At 50.5% G+C, this 16842-nt stretch overlaps 1 protein-coding gene across 2 annotated transcripts in view; it reads left to right on the forward strand.

Moving 5' to 3' along the window:
- Gli2 (GLI family zinc finger 2) overlaps nucleotides 1–16842 on the forward strand; it is a 222391-nt gene that overhangs the window by 49928 nt on the left and 155621 nt on the right. For both annotated transcript variants that reach the window (XM_021236521.2, XM_021236524.2), the window contains exon 2: nucleotides 3512–3683. In XM_021236521.2, the coding sequence (XP_021092180.2) occupies nucleotides 3542–3683 (142 nt within the window). In that variant the 5' untranslated portion in view covers nucleotides 3512–3541. The remainder of the gene's footprint in view (nucleotides 1–3511; nucleotides 3684–16842) is intronic.

A 16842-nucleotide genomic window follows, 5' to 3' on the forward strand; every position in this document is an offset into this window, starting at 1 on the left:
GAAGGTAAAAATGTCTTTCCTGGTTCGGTTGTGCAGTCTTAAGTGGAACTTGTACACTATTTGGGAATGACAAGACCCTTATGAGCACCCTGTTCAGTTTCTCCTCTCACTTGTGCATCAGAAACACAGAGCTTTTTGTGACCTAACTATTCATCCAGACCTGCAGATGGTCTCCAGGGAGGTCCTAGGAACTGGCCTAGAGCTTCTTGGTGCTGCCAGCGCCCCTGCTGAGGCCCCTGGGGTAGGTGACCTGGATGCAGTGTCTCACTGGAAAGGGAGCTCCTCCCAGCCCCAGGTCTGGCCCTGTGGCTCAGCAGAATCCTGAGGAGTGCGGCTGCAATTGCTTTTTCAAGTTGTCTGGCTGATGCCAGGTGCAGGGCTGTGTAACCATCAGTAAAGAGAAGCTGTTGACCTTCCTCCTGGGAAGCCTGTGGCTCCCAGGGCCTTGTGTTGGAGTTTTCATGGAGCCATGGGAATTGTTCCAGGACAGACCACCAGGTCCCCTGCTGAGGTCTGGGAACTGGATCCAACCCCTCCCCACTGTCCCCAGGTGGCCTCTGGGGCCCAGGTGGGGCTGCTGGCTGAGGCTGCCTCAGAGGAGCTGCAAGGAGTGAAAATGGCTGCCTGGGACCCTGGGCGCCTGGTGTTTACCCCGAAATTGTGCTAATCCCGCTAATTCCTGTGATTTACACAGACTCTTGGCTCGTCTCCTGTCTTCCTCTCCGGGGAGGGGTGCCTAGGGGAGGGCAGCAGCCACTCTATGGAAGGTGAGACCAGGGGCACGGTGGGCACCTGCTACCGGTCAGCCCCCAGGGGGCTAGAGCCCAGGGCTTCTGTGTGCACAGCTGCTCACCCTGGCCAGAGTTAAGCTGCCACAGCCTGGGTCCTGGGAACGAGAGTGATTTCCTTTCTTTCTTGAGCACACTCTGTAGCCCTGTTCTTGTGACCATGCCCTGAGGCCTCAGGTGGCATTTTGGCAGAGGACTGGAGTGGTGACCTGTCCCTTCTCACTCCGTAGGAAGTGGCTTTGGGCAGTTTACTTCCCCGTGGGAGCCTCAGCTCCTTCCTGGGCAAGAATTGGGAACAACATCCGCTTTGCCACTTAACAGGGCAGGATGCTGGCACAGGGAGCTGATGCTACTGAGCTTTCATCAGTTTAGGCTGCTGGAACAGAGCACTGGAGGCTGGGCAGTGTAGGAGGAGCACAAGGTTATTACTCATGGTCCTAGAGGTCAGGAAATCAGAGACTGAGGATCCTGAAGATTCAGTGCCCTTTCCTTACTGATGAGACCATGGTTGCATCCGAACACAGTGGAAGGGGTGAGAGGGCTCCATGGAACCTCTGTTAAAGTGCTCTGAGCCCTTAATGAAGAGTTAGTTACTGAAGCTCGGTGTGGTGGCTCACACCTAACCCCAGATACTTGGGAGGCTGAGGCAGGAGGATCAAAGTCACTTTGGGCAATTTAACAAATTCTGTCTTGAAACAAGAGGGAGCTCTAGGGGTGTGGATCAGTAGTAGAGGACCTGCCTAGCTAGCATAAGGCCCTGGATTTGATCCTCAGTACTTCTTAAAAGAAATTTAGTGAGTGAATGTGCAGCTACCCAGCAAAGTCTCCTCCTTGTGCAGCCTCAGCAAACAGGACACATGCATGACCACAGCGTGTGCAAGTGCAGTCCCAGATAGTGCCGAGGCATTTGCTCAGCCTTTGGTAGGGGGTTCCCACCCACCAATCTTGCCACCCTGGGATTCCCACTCTGGTTCTGGTTACCACTGTGCAGTTGAAACAGCTCGGCCTCAGGCCCATCTTGGTCTCTCACTGGGAGGTGATGGAGCCTATTGCTCCTCCTCCTGAACACATCCTTCCTGGGTTGACTTCCAGCACCCCATGCTCTCCTGTGGTTTTTCCCTCTTCCTCCTTCACAGCTCCCAGCCATTCTGCTTTCTCTTCTGGGCTGGCACCTCTTGTGTCTCTGTACTGGAGCTTCCTCTTCCACTGTAAGGGCTGTCTTGGCCAGTGTCTGCCTTATTCCCTCTTGGCCCATGACTCCTCCTGGGGCTCCAGATTTGAGTTCCCAACAGTCTACACTGCAGGTCTCAGTAGGCACCTTGAATCTCACGTGACCCAACCGAGCTTCTGATTTCTGTCCCCCAAACTGCTCCTCCCCTGTTCTGCTCTCTCTTTTTGGTGGTACTGAAGCTTGAACCCAGGGTCTGAACATGCTAGGCAAGTGCTGTCGCACTGAACTACAGCCCCAGCCCCTCTCAATCTTTGTAAATGCTACCACCATTCATCCACCCTGATGCTCAGCTGGAGTCCTCTGGGACACACCCTCCTTTTAAAACTTTTGACTTCCATATTCTATTCTGTAGTATTTGATACAGATAGCAGCATGTGAAAGTGACGAAGCACCTTACAGAGATGCTTCAGATGTCACCCAGCTGGAGTCGGTGCCCTGCGTCCAGCTGGGTGCCCCAGGCTTAACCACAATGCCCCCTTTCCCACTCCACACATTTAGTCCACAGCAAGGCCTGTCTGCTCTGCCAGATGGGGCCACATCCCACCAGCTGCACTGCCACCACTTCCACCTGGACCACTGTTGTTGGGGCTCTGTGGGTTGGTGTAGGAGCGCTGCCTGGCCTGCCCCACCCCACTGTCTGCTTTTCGTGGGCCGGGAAAGCAATCCTTTACATCATGGGTCACAGCTTGTAACTCCTCCACTCAAAACTCTGCAGTGCTGCACTGCTCACTGGCCAGGGAGCTCCCTTAGAACTTCAGTGGCTCCCCGGGTCTCCTGGCCCTAGATCAGTACTGTCCGTTTGCCCCTCCTGCTCTCTACCCAGCTACTCTGCTTTCCCATTCATGCTGCCTCCTACGAACTGAAATAAACCTACATTTATTTTCTCCCTTATTTATTTGTCTCCCAAGTAGACTGCAAACTCCATGTATTACACCAGGGGTGATGTGGGATGCTTAAAAAGGAACTTAAAAAATACTTTGACTGAGTGCATATGAGTCAATAAGCAATGCAAATGTGTGGCATGAGTAGGGGAATAAGTGAATGAATGAGCTTCCAGCTCAATAATTGAAAGATGGATTTCGGTGGGCAGGGTGGTCCTAGATGGCTGTCTGTCACCTTTCTTTGAAATCTTCTAGGTGGTTGTAATTATATTTACTTTTATTTCCTCTGATTCTAAGTTGGAAGTTACTCTTTCTGATATCATTTCTCATGTAGTTCTGATCACTCACACCAGTAGGAACTTGTTGCTTAGATTTTTCAAAATCTGAGTAAAAGACAATAAAAATATTCTGCTGTTGTCCATGTGGTTGTTCAGCAGACCAGATGAATCTGAGGATGAATAATTCTCAAAAGTAATTAAGCACTCCTTCCCAATTATAAGAGCGAGGAGGAAGCTGGTGGCTGGAGAAGCGAGTGGCAGCAGGAATCTGGGTCAGTGCCTGCCTGCTGGTTGGGGTGCAGTGTTAGTGAACGTCTTTGTCCTCTCCTTCAGGGTTGCCACCCAGGACTATGAGCGGCTGAGATGGAGACGTCTGGCCCAGCCACTGCCTTGGACAAGAAAGAAGCCAAAAGCGGGATCCTGGAGGGCAGCGCTTTCCCCGACCCGGGTAAAAAGGCCTGTCCTCTCGCGGTGGCCGCGGCGGCCGCCGTGGCTGCCCAAGGAGGTACTTTCTGTTTTACGCTCTGTGAGCAGCAGGGGTGTTTTTCATTAGCCCGTAAGGATTTAACGAGAGTGGTGGCCCTGTCATCAGGGACACATGCTGGGTTTATGGAGGGCAGCGAGCAGGGCACCCCTGCTCCCTGGAATCCCGGGCTGAGTGACAGTCGCTGGCAGCTTTCCTTGGAGGTCTGGCCACCCCAAAGCCTGAGGACTGAGGCATCTCAGATTCTGGTGGGTGGGGCCTGAGCACAGGGAGGGGGAGGGAGGAGAAGCTGCTGGGTGACCCTGGGCGCATTCAGCTGGCACATTTGAGTTGTGCCCAGAGAGCTTCTTGCCTCTTGCTTGTGGAGGACTATTTTGGAAAGTAATTGTCTCCTGATGCCTTCTAGCTGTAATTAGAGGGTCAGGTATGGAATTTAGTATCTTAGGTGAATTTCTGGCCAACTTAATTATAACAGAAGGGACTCCACGAGCCACAGCCTCTCATTTTACTGCCCCAAAGAGAAATACTCTCTGGTTTCCACTGGCCCGTGCCAGCATCCCGTTGGGAAAGTTTGGCGGGAAGGCGAGACCTCCCCTTGTGACTGTGCAGTCCATCTGGAGGCCACAGAACTATTTCTGTCTCTGAGGAGTGGAGAGACTGAGATTTCTTTTCTTTGCTCTTTTATTCAAGCGCATTTAGTCATGCCCTGTTGCTCTTGCCGCCGGGAGCACTGCTCAGAGCCTTCGCTCACTTTGATGCGTGCACAATCGCGGGAGCTTGTTAAAGTGCACACCCTGACTGGCCAAGGCGGAGTGGGGCTGAGCTTGTGCATTTGTCTCTGGCACAGCCTGTGGGCTACAAAGGGCATAGGAAGCCCAGGGAAATGGAAAGACCCTCTGAGGGCGTGGAGTTGTTTCTAAGCGTGGATTTGAGGACCTCCAGGTCCTTGTTACTATATTTATTTTTATTTTTCCCGTGATTCTAAATCAGAGGTCATTATTTAGAAGTTGCCCCGGACCCAGGGAGGGAGATCTGAGGACAACATTCGGGTGCCTCGGGGAGGTGGGCATCTGGCCCCTTGGCCTGGAGGAGGCCCTGAGACCCTGGTTCCCCCTGTACGGTGCTCTTCTGGCCTGGCATCTGTGGGGAGGGACTGCAGTGGGGGTGTGGAAAGTAGGGGTGGGGTGGGGGCAGAACTACTGCATGGTGTGGGAGGAGCTGAGTCCGAGGCAGTCCACCCACACAGGGCCAGAGGAGTGGAGACTGGGTGTGGCCCAGTGGAGTGCTGGCTCTGCCATTAGTTCTCCCCTGGGTCCCTGGGTTTGGCCTACCCAGCCTATGGTGACACCTCATTTGTCCCTCTGCCTGATTCTTGGAGGCCCAGTGAGCTCCCAGGAGCAGGGCCTCTGTGTATCTCTGGCTTTCTTCCAAGCATGCAGTGCCATTTACAACAACAGAGGACAGACTAAGGCAGTCATTAGATAGGAATTAGGATGCAGGTGGGGCAGGCCCTCTAGCAATCAGACCTGGTTATCACTGTTGGGTTAGAAACAAGTGCTTGAGGGATTCTCTGTTGCTGGCCCTAAAACTTGGAACACTGCAGCTCCAGAGACGCATGTACTTCCCCCACTCTGCCTGCCCCGGGATGGCCTCCCTGTCCACCTGTGCAGGTCCACTGTCCTCTTGGTCCTGGCCCAGGGGAGCTTGGCTGATGAGGTTCAGCATAGAGTGGACATGACTTCCGTGGGCAAGGGGCCTACAGCCCGAGGGCCAGGTGCATGTGCGGGGGACAGTCACAGGGACCCAGAGCGTCATCTCCATCTCTGCTCTCTGCACGTTTTTGGGCGGCTTACCTGGGAAAGACCCTCCTGGAGTCCGAGAAGAGCTGCTGTTTGCACTTGGAACAAAGTGGGCACTAGGGGACGGGTCCTCTGTGCTGGTGGACTGTGGTGCCTGGACTTGGGGGTGGAGTGGGGAGGCCCAGTGGTGTAGCCCAGGGGCGCTGTCTGGGCTCTGGCTTTTCTGATCTGTGCTGTGAGGGGATTTGATGGACGTTATCCACAGACTTTAAGCTCTTGGGACCTCAGTCTTCCTTAAATCTCACTGAATGGTGGCAGAGATGCTGTGGGCAAGACCCTTGGTGCACTCAGCACACTTGAGGCTCAGACAGCTCAGCAGAGCCTCTGACATGGGCCTGCTCTCAGGAACATACCCTGTCAACAGGCGAGGTGAGTGAATGTATGGGAGCACGTGCCAGGTGGTAGCCGGTAGCTGATGTGGGACCCCCTTGGCAGAGGGGACACCCTTGTGCTTGGCTTTGCTCTCAACATCTGGTGCTGGGCCTAGCAGGAGGGGCACTGAGGGTCTCTTGTGGACCTAGTGGTGCAGGAAAAGCGTGAGACTGGCACAGAGTGGGGGCCAGGAGGCATCCCTATGAAGCCAGCAGCTTTGCCCAGCCCCAGAGGAGTGAGCACTTGGCCTGTAGGCACGTGGTCAGGCCTGGCCAGTGGGTGGAGTGGCATGGCTGCACAAAGGTCCGGGGAAGAACCATGCAGCAGGGACACACTGTGTTCTGGGCTGACCAACCTCCCCTACCCCTGGCTGTCACCAGTTCTTGGTGTTTCTGTTTCCACCCCTAGGGTTGTATGACTTGACTTGCTCTAACAAGGAACATACCTTCAGGCAGGAAGACTTCATTTCAGCATTATTTATATCTTCGAAAAGTTAGAACTAGTCTGACTATTCAGTGATAGGGGATTGATTAAACAAACTACGTAGAACCTGTGGAATCGGATGTTAGGTATCATTAAAACTATTTACCAAGACTTCATAACTCAAGGGGGGACATGCTTATATGCTAATATGAAGTGAACAGAGCAGGGCAAAGCTGATGACAAGCCCTGCGAGCAATGAGAAAGAGCAGTAGGGTCCTGGGTGGGAGGTTGGCGTTCCGATGGCAAAGCTTGGAAAGCCAGGCGGGAGCTCTGATCCATGAGTAGGCAGAGCCACCCCTTCTACAGCTACCATTTCTGTAGCTGAGCCTGAGGGCCAGGTGGAAATGGGACTTGCCCAAGGACACCAGCTGCTTCAGTAGATCGCTGGGTACAGGTGTGGGGCTCCTGCTTTCTATATAGTGAATCTCTTTCATGTGGAGTGGTTCCTCAGTACCTATGGGCGAATACTTCCAGGACTGACCCCTGAGGACACCAAAGTCTTAAAGAAGCTCAAGTCCCTTAGATAAAATGGGGCAATATTTGTATATGACCTATGCACATTCTTTCATATACTTTAAATCATCTTCGGATTACTTATAATACCTGATACAATATAAATGCTATATAGATGTTTTTTATACTGTGTTGTTTAGGAAACAATGACAAGAAAATGTCTGCATGTTTAATACAGATGCAACTTCCCACTCCCCTTTAGATATTTTCTGTCTGCTGTTGGTTAAATCTGATGATACAGATTGGAAACAGAAGGATGACTATATTTGCTTTTATTAATTAAAAAATTTTTATGGTGGTGAGTATGGAACCCAGAGCCTCTTGCCTGCTAGACAAGCGCTCTACCACTGAACTACACCCCTACGCCCTTTTGCTTTTAGATCTTTAAATTAGATTGTTTGGGAGTGATTGGGATCCTAATTTGGACCCAGACCTGCTATCCTCTGGAGTGTCAGCCAGGAAAAGTCTCCCTTATGTCACCACGCTGTTCCCTCATTGATGCCAGGGGTAGCAGCTCCTGCTCCTTTTGGACAGTCTGGTCTTTCGGGTATGAGGCCATGACATATTTGCCAAGTCCCCTGACTTGGACGGCCTCCGTTGCTTGATCTCACTTAAGAGTCCACAAAGCTGGACCTGCTAGGGGTAGAGGTGGGAGTCTTCACCTCCCTGAGCCAAGCGTGCATCAGAAACACCTCTTCAGAGTAGGATGGAGCAGGGCGAGGCGGCCCCAGGACAGAGCAGAGCAGGCTGTGACTGCAGGCTGGGAAAAGGTCCCTTTCATCATCTGGTGGGAGCAGCTCCTGAGAGCAATGGCAGAAGCTGGTAGGGTGGTTCTTTCCCAGCCTCTTCAGCTAACACTTTGGAGGCCGTAAATCTTTAAAAACACATTTTGGCCCAGAGGTTTCCCCGGCCTAATTTTTAAAATAGTGTAATTTTAAAGGCAATTTGATTCAGATGTTTCTCATCGCTTTACACTGAAACTGTCCAAATGCTGTCATATTTTCCTCCTCCATCATGGGTTTTCTTTCCAAAAATATTTCTGAACCTCTCTGTGTGCCTCAGCGAAGAGCTGGGAACCTGTTCACTCTAAGCTTTGGGCACAGTCACAGAGACTGGAATGTGAGACTCAGAGCTGGGTCTTGATCTCAGCGTTTTGCTGATCTCTGAAATCAAGCAGCCGGACAGGCTGGTCCAGACGTGCTCCCCGTGTGGTCCTCCCCTAGCAGCAGTAGCAGTTCCTGGGAACTGCTAGAAATACTAATTCTCCTAGTTTTTGGTGCTGGTTAGGGCACCCAGTGCCTTGTGCATGCTAAGCCTGATTCTATCACTAAACTAACCCCCAACCCCTAGAAATGCTATTTCTCAGGCCCCACCCCATACCTGCTGAATCTGAGCCTATGGAAATGGGGACACAGCAACCATGTTGAAAGAAACCTTCTGTGTGGTTCCAATGCAGTCTTTCCCCCACTCTTTTTTCTTATTTTTGTGGTGCTGCAGGTGGAACCCAGGGCCTCATGCTAGGCATGCACTCTTCCACTGAGCTGCACCCCCAGCCCTGATGCACTCTTAAGTTGGAGAGCCACTTGTTCTGGCTGCAGGAGACAGAGTGGGCCTTCCCATGTATAATGTGGGAGTGATACACAGCATTGCTTTGCAGAGACCACAGTGGATCAATAATGTGCTTCCGCATGTCCGACACAGGGCACTCATAGATAGGAGCTTCTAACACTAAGCAGATTAGTAGTGAGAAACAGGCCAGACTACCTGACTTCCTGATTGCTTCTCAGCTCTGCTGACCTCGGACATGTCTGTGCCTCAGTTTTGTCATCTGTAAAGTGGATGAAATAGTGGTACTTATTTCATCATGCTATGTGATATTACATGAGTTAGCTCACAGAGCACGTTAGAGGTGATGGCCACAGTTAGCTCCCTGTGAGGGCCCAGTGATGTACTTGTTGTACTAACTGTTACCATTCTTACCAGGTTTCCTCTTCTGGCTCTGCCGACTTAGGCAGTCTCCCTTCCACTGGTCACTCTTGCCGAGGCCAGACAACTGGTGGGGAATCTAGTTTCTGGTGCCTTCCTGCTCAAGAGTGACAAGAGCCCTGGGTCAAAAACCAGACCTGGACTCCTTTCCTTCTTTGCTGTGCTGACCTGAGTGGGTCCCGGCCTCTCTGACTCAGCCCTTCTCCCCTGCGCACTGGAGGCGGGGCCAGTTCATAGTGTCCCAGAACTGGCCAAGCCTGAGAGTCGCACGGGACAATTGTCCTCAATGCAGGTTCTCAGCTGCCCCAGGGCTGGGTTTGAGTATGTTTTTATTTTTTTTTTGTACTCGGATTGAACCCAGACCCTTCACAATAAACTACAGTAGAACCTCAGTTCAAAAACTTAATTTGTTCTACCGTTTTGGAAAAGATGGCCACATTTGTGTTTGTGTGGGAAAGATGGCCGTGGTCATGCTTGTCACTTGATTCAGAACAAAAAGAAAATTTTGCCAGACACTTCTAATTTGCGAACCAAATTGTTTGCAAATAAAACCTTTCATGAACCAAGGTAACACTGTGTATTCCCAGCACCCTTTTTATTTTTTCTTTTGAGACAAGGTCTTAGCAAGCCCCAGGCTGGCTTGAACTGGTGATCCTCTTGCCTCAGCCTCTCAGAAGCTGGGGTTATAGGCAATGCACCATCACACTCACCTGCATGTGTGTTTTTAACAGGCTTCCCGGGTACTGGGTACAGTTGGCAGGAGACATGGACTAGGTTTCTTGGAGTGGTAGAGTCTACAGGTGGATGGATAACTTGCTGGCTGGGCTGGGACTAGGCCAGTACACCCAGGTCACTTGTTGAATGACTTGCCACAGTGCTGCGATGCTCCAGGGGTCCCTGGCCACCTGCTCAACTGCCAACCCCAGCGTCTTGTTCACTGGCCCCCTTGGCTTTGTAGGAAGCTTCTTTGAGGCTTAGTTTGGCTCTGTGACCAGGAATTCATGTCCATATCAGAGTGCTGTGCACGGCCATAATAAATATTGAATGACCCAGACCTTTTGCATTTTTGCTCAGTGGCCAAAGGTTGGAAAATCCCCCACCTTATCCACCTTTCCATACCTGCGAATCTGTCTGATATTTTTCATTGATATGTGCCTCAAAGTCTTTGGCCCTTTATCTGTTTCTGTGCCCTCCACTTGCCTTCCAGGATGCCCACATGGCCGGGGCATTGTTAGTCACCACTGCTCAGCACAACAGACATCCCAATTCAGCTGCTGAGTGAATCTGATGCTGTTGTGCCAGGTGTGTGGCCAGTGGGCAGGTATGGGCAGCTGCCCTGCTGGTCTGAGGTCCCCTGGTTGTGCAGGTCACTTAGGGTGGCCCTGCTCCTCATCCCCCAGCTGCCAGCCTCTGTGCACGGCAGGGTACTTGCTGAGTGGACCAGCCTCCAATGCTTATCTGAGTCTCTCTGCCAGGGCCACATACTTATGCCTGGGGCCCGGGGATGCACTCAGGTGTGACTAAGTGAGCAATTATTCTTATTTAAGTGATTTCAGGGTTGCTGTTGATACTGCTTCAAAGCTTGTTTTATGACCCAGCCATTTCCCATCAGACTCTGTCCAGAGAGTGGAGTTCAGTTCTCTGTGACAGCTGGCTGACCCAGGAAGTAGGTGTAGTGGGCCACCCAGTTCCTCTGGGGGGTTCCAGATATATTGGAGCACGGGGGTGCCTGGTGTGGGTGAAGGAGTGATGGTGGAGGATTCTTTCTGTTCCCAGCAGAGCCTCAGAGTCAGGAAGAGCCTGGATTGGAGTCATTGAGTCTGGGCCTGAAACCATGGATAGTTCCAAATCCTATATAAACTATATTTTGTCCTATACATGCATACATACCTGTGTTAAGTTTAATTTATAAATTAGGCACAGTAAGAGATTAATAGAAATAAGTAATAATAAAATAGAAAAATTGTAACACTGTAATGTAATAGAAGTTATGTGAATGTTGTATCTTTCTTATTCTTTGAAAATACCCTCTACATTCACCTTTTCTTTTTTTCTCATTAAGTTTATTGGTACATTTTAGATATACAATACAGCTACATTTATCACTGGGATCTTGTAACTTTATATGCTATATCTCGGTTCTTATTTTTTCCCCATTTCCCTGCCCTCCCTTCAACCCCTCCACCCTTCCCTGTTTCCCTATTTACAGAGACTTTCTTTCCATTTTTTCCTTTTCTCGTATTTTTTCCTTTCCCCTACCCCTCCCATTTCCCCTACTCCTTTAGACTGTTTCTTCCTATTTCACATTATCAATTAAACATTTTTTTTTTGGTACTGGTGATTGAATTCTGGACCTTGTTCTTCCGAGGCAGGCAGCAGCACCACTGAGCTAAATCTCCGGCCCATGTACATTTTGATCCTTATTTACACTTTCGGTTTCTCACACCAGAGAAACTATTCGGTATTTACACGTTTGTCCTATTTATTTCACTTGAGAGTATGGCCTCAATGTGCATCCATTAGCTATATGTCTCTAGTTTCTTGTTCTTTATGGCTGAGTAGTACTCCATTTTATAAAAAACCACATCTTCTTTATCCAGTCTCTAGTTGATGGTCAACTGGGCTGTTTCCAAGCTTTAGCTAGTACAAACTTTGCTGCTATGAACATGGGTGTACATATATCACTGTGGTATGATTCTTTTAATTCTTTTGGGAAGATACCCAGTAGGGGAATAGCTAGGTCAAATGGGACCTCTAGTCCTAGTTCTTTGAGGTATCTCCATACTGATTTCCACAGTGGTTGTACCAGTCTGCACTCCCACCAACAATAGAGAAGGGTTCCTTTCTCCCCACAACCCTGCCAGCATTTGTTATTGGTTGATTTCTTGGTAGCAGGCAGTCTTTCTGGGGTGAGGTGGAATCTCAGTGTTGTTTTCATCTGCATCTCTCGAATGACCAGTGATGTTGAACATTTTTTCATATGTTTATTTGCTGCTTTTACTTCTTTGTCTGAGAAATGTCTGTTCATTTCAGATGCCCTACATTCACTTTTTCACTTAGGGGAAGCAGTATGACTTCTCTTTGGCATATCCAAATTGTAAGATCACCAATCTTGTGCTTTAGGGCCATGCTTTAAGTAAAATAAGGATTTCTTGAACACAAGGGCTACAGTACTGTGACAGCCCATGCGATAATCAAGATGACTGCGAAGTGGCTAACAGGAGGGTAACATATACAGTGTGGATATGCAGGACAAAGGAATGATATTTATTTATTTATTTATGGTACCGGGGATCGAACTCGGGACCTTGCGCTTGCACGGCAGGCACCGGAACCACTGAGCTAAATCCCCTGCCCTAAAGAGATGATTTATATCCTGAATGGAACTGAGTGGTATGGCATAAGATGACTGGAGGAAAGTTTTCTCACACTGCTCAGAATGGCAGGTGATTAGAAACCTATGATTGTTTGTTTCTGAAATTTTCCATGCAATGTTTTTGGACCTTGGCTGACCATAAGTAACTGAAACTAGGTAAAGTGAAATGGCAGATAAGGGGGACAATGTAATGGCTGCCATGAGACTCTGGGGGACAAGGTTTATAGGTGGTGCCAGAGTGCCTGGCACAGATGTGCCAGTGTTGATATGACAAATATCTGAGCATTCTTCTCGTACATCCTGGCCTCAAGCCCTCCTGCTGCTGTGCTCTTAATGCTGCTCTAAACAGTGGACATCCAAAGTCACTACACCTGGCCCAGCCTCTGTCTGTGCACTGTGAGCCTCCTGGCCCCTGTCTGGCTGCTTCTTTGGTTGTAGAAGCTGGCACACATATTTGCTGGTCACTTCAGAATCTGTTTTCTGACAGGTGGCCATCAACCTTGAGCTCTACCTGACTGGAACAAAAACCTCAGAGGACAGTGCTATGGTCCCTGCTCCTGTTTGGTCTCTGGGCCTTGGTCATACCTGGCCGCACAATGTCTTTTCTTATGGCTCATTGGGGATGTTAAATGAATGCAGAGGTAGAGAGAACTTTGAGGCCATTTCCAATTAAGAGGACTAGAAGAAGCTTTGGAGATCAAATAGCTCAAATCCATTCATTTTGCAGATGTAGAAACTGAGGTCCAGAGACATGAGGGGAAGATGGTCACCTGGAGACGTCATCAGCCCTGGAAACCAAATCCCCTGGAATTTCCCATCCAGTGGGACACAGCTGTCCCCCATCCTCAGCCCCCTCCCAGACCCCAACTTCCCAAATTGACAGTGTTTATGTTAAAAACATTTTTTCTGATGTTTGGGTCTGTCAAAACTAATTTCAGCATTTCTAAAGCTTGGTAAAAATACAGCCTCATTACTTTGATGTCAGTGCATAGTTTACTATTAGTATATTCTGGGGTTTATCATTTTAGTCATGTTTAACACGGCTGCACTAGGCATGCACTATTAAATCTGGCTTATTTTACATTCCTGTCCAGAATTATTTATTTGGAACAATTTCCACCCTATCAAAAGACACAGCTAATGCTGTGTTTTAATGTGTTATTTACACACAAAATAACCTATTTACAACTCAGTGTGCGCTGGAGGGAGAATGGATGGGCCCCAGTTCCCTGCGTTCTGTTATATCGGGGTTTAACAATCTGGATTGCTAATAGAACCATTTATCATTGGTGTGGGGGAGGGGAACAGATAATTTATTTTATGTTTGTGGCCAGGTCTCACTGCCTCTGATCTCGGGAGCATTTTGAGGATAATGAAGTCAAGTCTGGTGTTTGAGTGGATGAAGGATGTCCGAGGGGGCCTGTGTACCTCTGGGTTCTCTGTTCATTCCCCGGATGGTATTGGAATATGCACTAGATGTGGTGATAGAGATCTTGCAACTGTTCTCTAGGAGTTTCATGTTGTAGTTGACACTCGAGACATGGTGACTAGTCCTGCCCAGGGGTCTCCATGGGGAAGCACCTGGGCAGGGCTCTCCCCAGGAGAAGGGGGGCAGGGGGGAATGGTGCTTGGAAAGGGTCTAGCAGAGAGAGGCTCCTTGGGAGTGTGGGGTGCTTGGGGCAGCCAGTTGACCCCTCCAGCTCCAGGATGGGCTGTGGGGCCTGGAGGATGAGGCCTCCTAACTGCCCCGAGTGAAGTCCAGAGGTTCCTGGGGCTCCCAGGCAGGGCAAGGCCACTGGACAGTGCAGGCTGCACCCTGGGTGCTCCTCAGAATCTCCTGTTTGAATGGATGCTGAGGGTAAGGAGTCCATCTGAGACTCTGTGTTTATGGAACAAGGGGCAGGAGGTAGGGAGAGGCAGTGAAAGAACAGAGACATGGCCCCTATTCCCAAGAGCTTGTGATGTCCCCATAGACACACCAGACCCCTTAGTCACCGTGCTGATGTGGGCACTGCCTGCGGTGTGGTCCAGAAGCATAGTAGAGAGGAATGGGGCCGGAGTAGGGCCCTGGTGATAGCACTGTTTACAGTCCTGGGCCCTCATGTCCAGCCTGGGCCCACAGGAGGCCACTGCATGTTCAGGTCAGTGGCTGTGCAGGGTCCCCATAGCAGCCATACCAAGCTCTGCAGGGCCTGGGCAGGCCTCAAGGGAGCAGCTGGCACCAAGGTTGCCAGCAAGGTCTGATGGCTGCAGCTCACGCCTGCACAGATGATGTTTGAGCCATTGCCCTGCTCCTTCACACCTAGGTGTCTTTTGCTGATTGGAACTCCAGTGTCCTCATTGAAAACATGGATAAAATAGTACCATCGGAGGGCCAGGGTTCCTGATATTGAGAGCAGTGAGCTCCAATAGCACCTGACATATAGCAGACCGTCTGTCAGTGGTAATTGCTACTGTTAGTGTGACTGTTCTTGCTATTCCTATGATTACTAATTCAAGAACTGTTTTCTGATAGTAGCATTTGTGTTTCTAAGTGCTTTAGAGAGTGAATGAAGGAGTCGAGTCTTCACAGGGACTAGCAGTTTACCCATCACATGCAAGAGGAGTGGTGCTCTAGCTTGAGCATGGGCCAAGGTCCTGGGATCTAAGGGTGGTACAGGGTGGCTGAGGCGGCATTCCTGAGTGGGCAGTGCAGGCAAATGAGGTTGGTTCTGCCAGCTCCTTGCTTGGCAAGGAGCTCCCTTTACTTCCTGGCCCTGGCACAAGCTCACAGATGAGGCTATGTTTGGGGGCTCCTCTGGGATATGTCCTCCAGCTGCTCACGGCCAGCCAGGCCCTGCGTTTGCAAGGTTTATTTGGAGCCGTGTCCCCCTGCCAGCGTCTGGTGGTGGCCACGTGGCGTTCTCTCCTCCTCATCCTGGGTGAGCGGGGAGGGAGGGGCTGGAGGGGCCCAGTCCTGAGCGGCAGCCCTTGCTCTTGCCCTGTATGTTTTACAGGCCCTGATGACAGAGGGCGAGGGCATCCTGGTGACAGCACCGGTGCATCTGTAGGATGTTGGGCCATCTGCAACCTGGCACAAGGAGCCAGGCCCACGGGCCAAGGAGGGCCCCTCTGCCATCTGACTTTGCCTCCTGCTTTCAGCAGTGATATCTGAGAGGTTTGGGTTTGGTGTGGGCCAGGCAGGGGACACTGGCCCTGGCTTTGAACCTTCTCCAATCCCTGTGGCCCTAGAAGTGAAAGAGTGTCCAGGGGGAGGCTGGTGGGCACAGAGCTGGTGTCACTACATGGTGTGCTGCTGGCCAGGGCAGGGACCAGCCCCTGAGGCCCAGCATCCTTTCCCATCCCTTGGCTCTCCCTGAGTCCCTGGACCTGCGTGGCCGTTGGACACCAGAGAACCTGGCTTAGGGAGCTGACCCAGCAGGAGAGGGTCAGAGAGGGCCACAAAAACGGTCCAACATGTAAGATGCATGAGCTGCTGAGGCTCCTTGCAGGCAGGACCTTTGTCCTGTAGCTGGTTGCCTGGGCTGTGAGGTCTCCATTCTAGTCATGTCCCCACACACCATGTTAGCAACAAGAAAGTGGCAGGTGTCACTTGGAGGATAGGCAGGGATGAGCTGACACCCCAGTGGGGGGCTGCCTTTGCCCATCTGGGATGGCGACGAGTCTCCCCTCAGCCAGCTGTGTGGGGTGGGGTCAGGCGTGTGGGCAGTGGGCCTGCAGCTGTTCTTGCTGGATGCCAGACAGCTGGCTAGTGATTGGAGCAGTGTGGAGCTTTCCAGTTTGCCACAGCTCACAGCAGTACCCACACCCTGCAGTCCTGGCTTTCCCAGCTCTGAGATGGTGGTGGGAGGGGGAACCAGGCCTTTCCACCCCTAGATGACTATCCAAGATGATGGAGAATGTGCATTCGTATGAAAACTTACATACAAATGTGTGTAGCAACATCATTTATATTAGCCAGAAAGTGGAAAAAACTCAACTACCCCTCAGCTCGTGAATGAATAACCAAAATATGGTATACCTATACAATAGAATATTACTTGACCATAAAAAGGGATGAAATACTGAGAGATGCTACTCACAGATGAACCATGAAAACACCATGCTCGTTAAAGAAGACAGCCTGAAAAGGGCAAATATTGCCTGATTCTGTTTACATAAACTGTCTTGACTAGAGAAGGAAAGTAGAGGAGTAGGTCCCAGGGCCTGGGAGATGTAGAGAATTGGGAGTTTCTTTTTGGGGCGATGGGAACGTTCTGTAAATAGATAGTGATGATGGTTGCATAACTCTGTGAATATACTAAAACCCACTGAATTGTAGACTCTAAAATAGTAAATTTTATGGTATGTGAATTATAGCTCAGTTTTAAAACAGAAAGGAGGGGAAAGGAAGAAAGAGTGGAAGGAAGGGAGAGAGGAAGGAAGTGGGGGGAGGAAGGGTCGTTGTTCTTACTCGTTGCACATCTGGGACTGGCCCTCGGCCCCCTGGGGTCCCCAGGCTGCATGAACATCTTTGCCTCAGGGAGGACGGGCCTCTGTCCTGGCAGTGAGCAGCCTCCCTGACCCATTCTATAGGCTCTGGAGGCTGTAA

Source organism: Heterocephalus glaber, unplaced genomic scaffold, assembly GCF_053883595.1.
Source record: "Heterocephalus glaber isolate CG9 unplaced genomic scaffold, H.glaber_assembly_v1.0 deba00000347, whole genome shotgun sequence".
Classification (NCBI taxonomy): Eukaryota; Metazoa; Chordata; class Mammalia; order Rodentia; family Bathyergidae; genus Heterocephalus; species Heterocephalus glaber.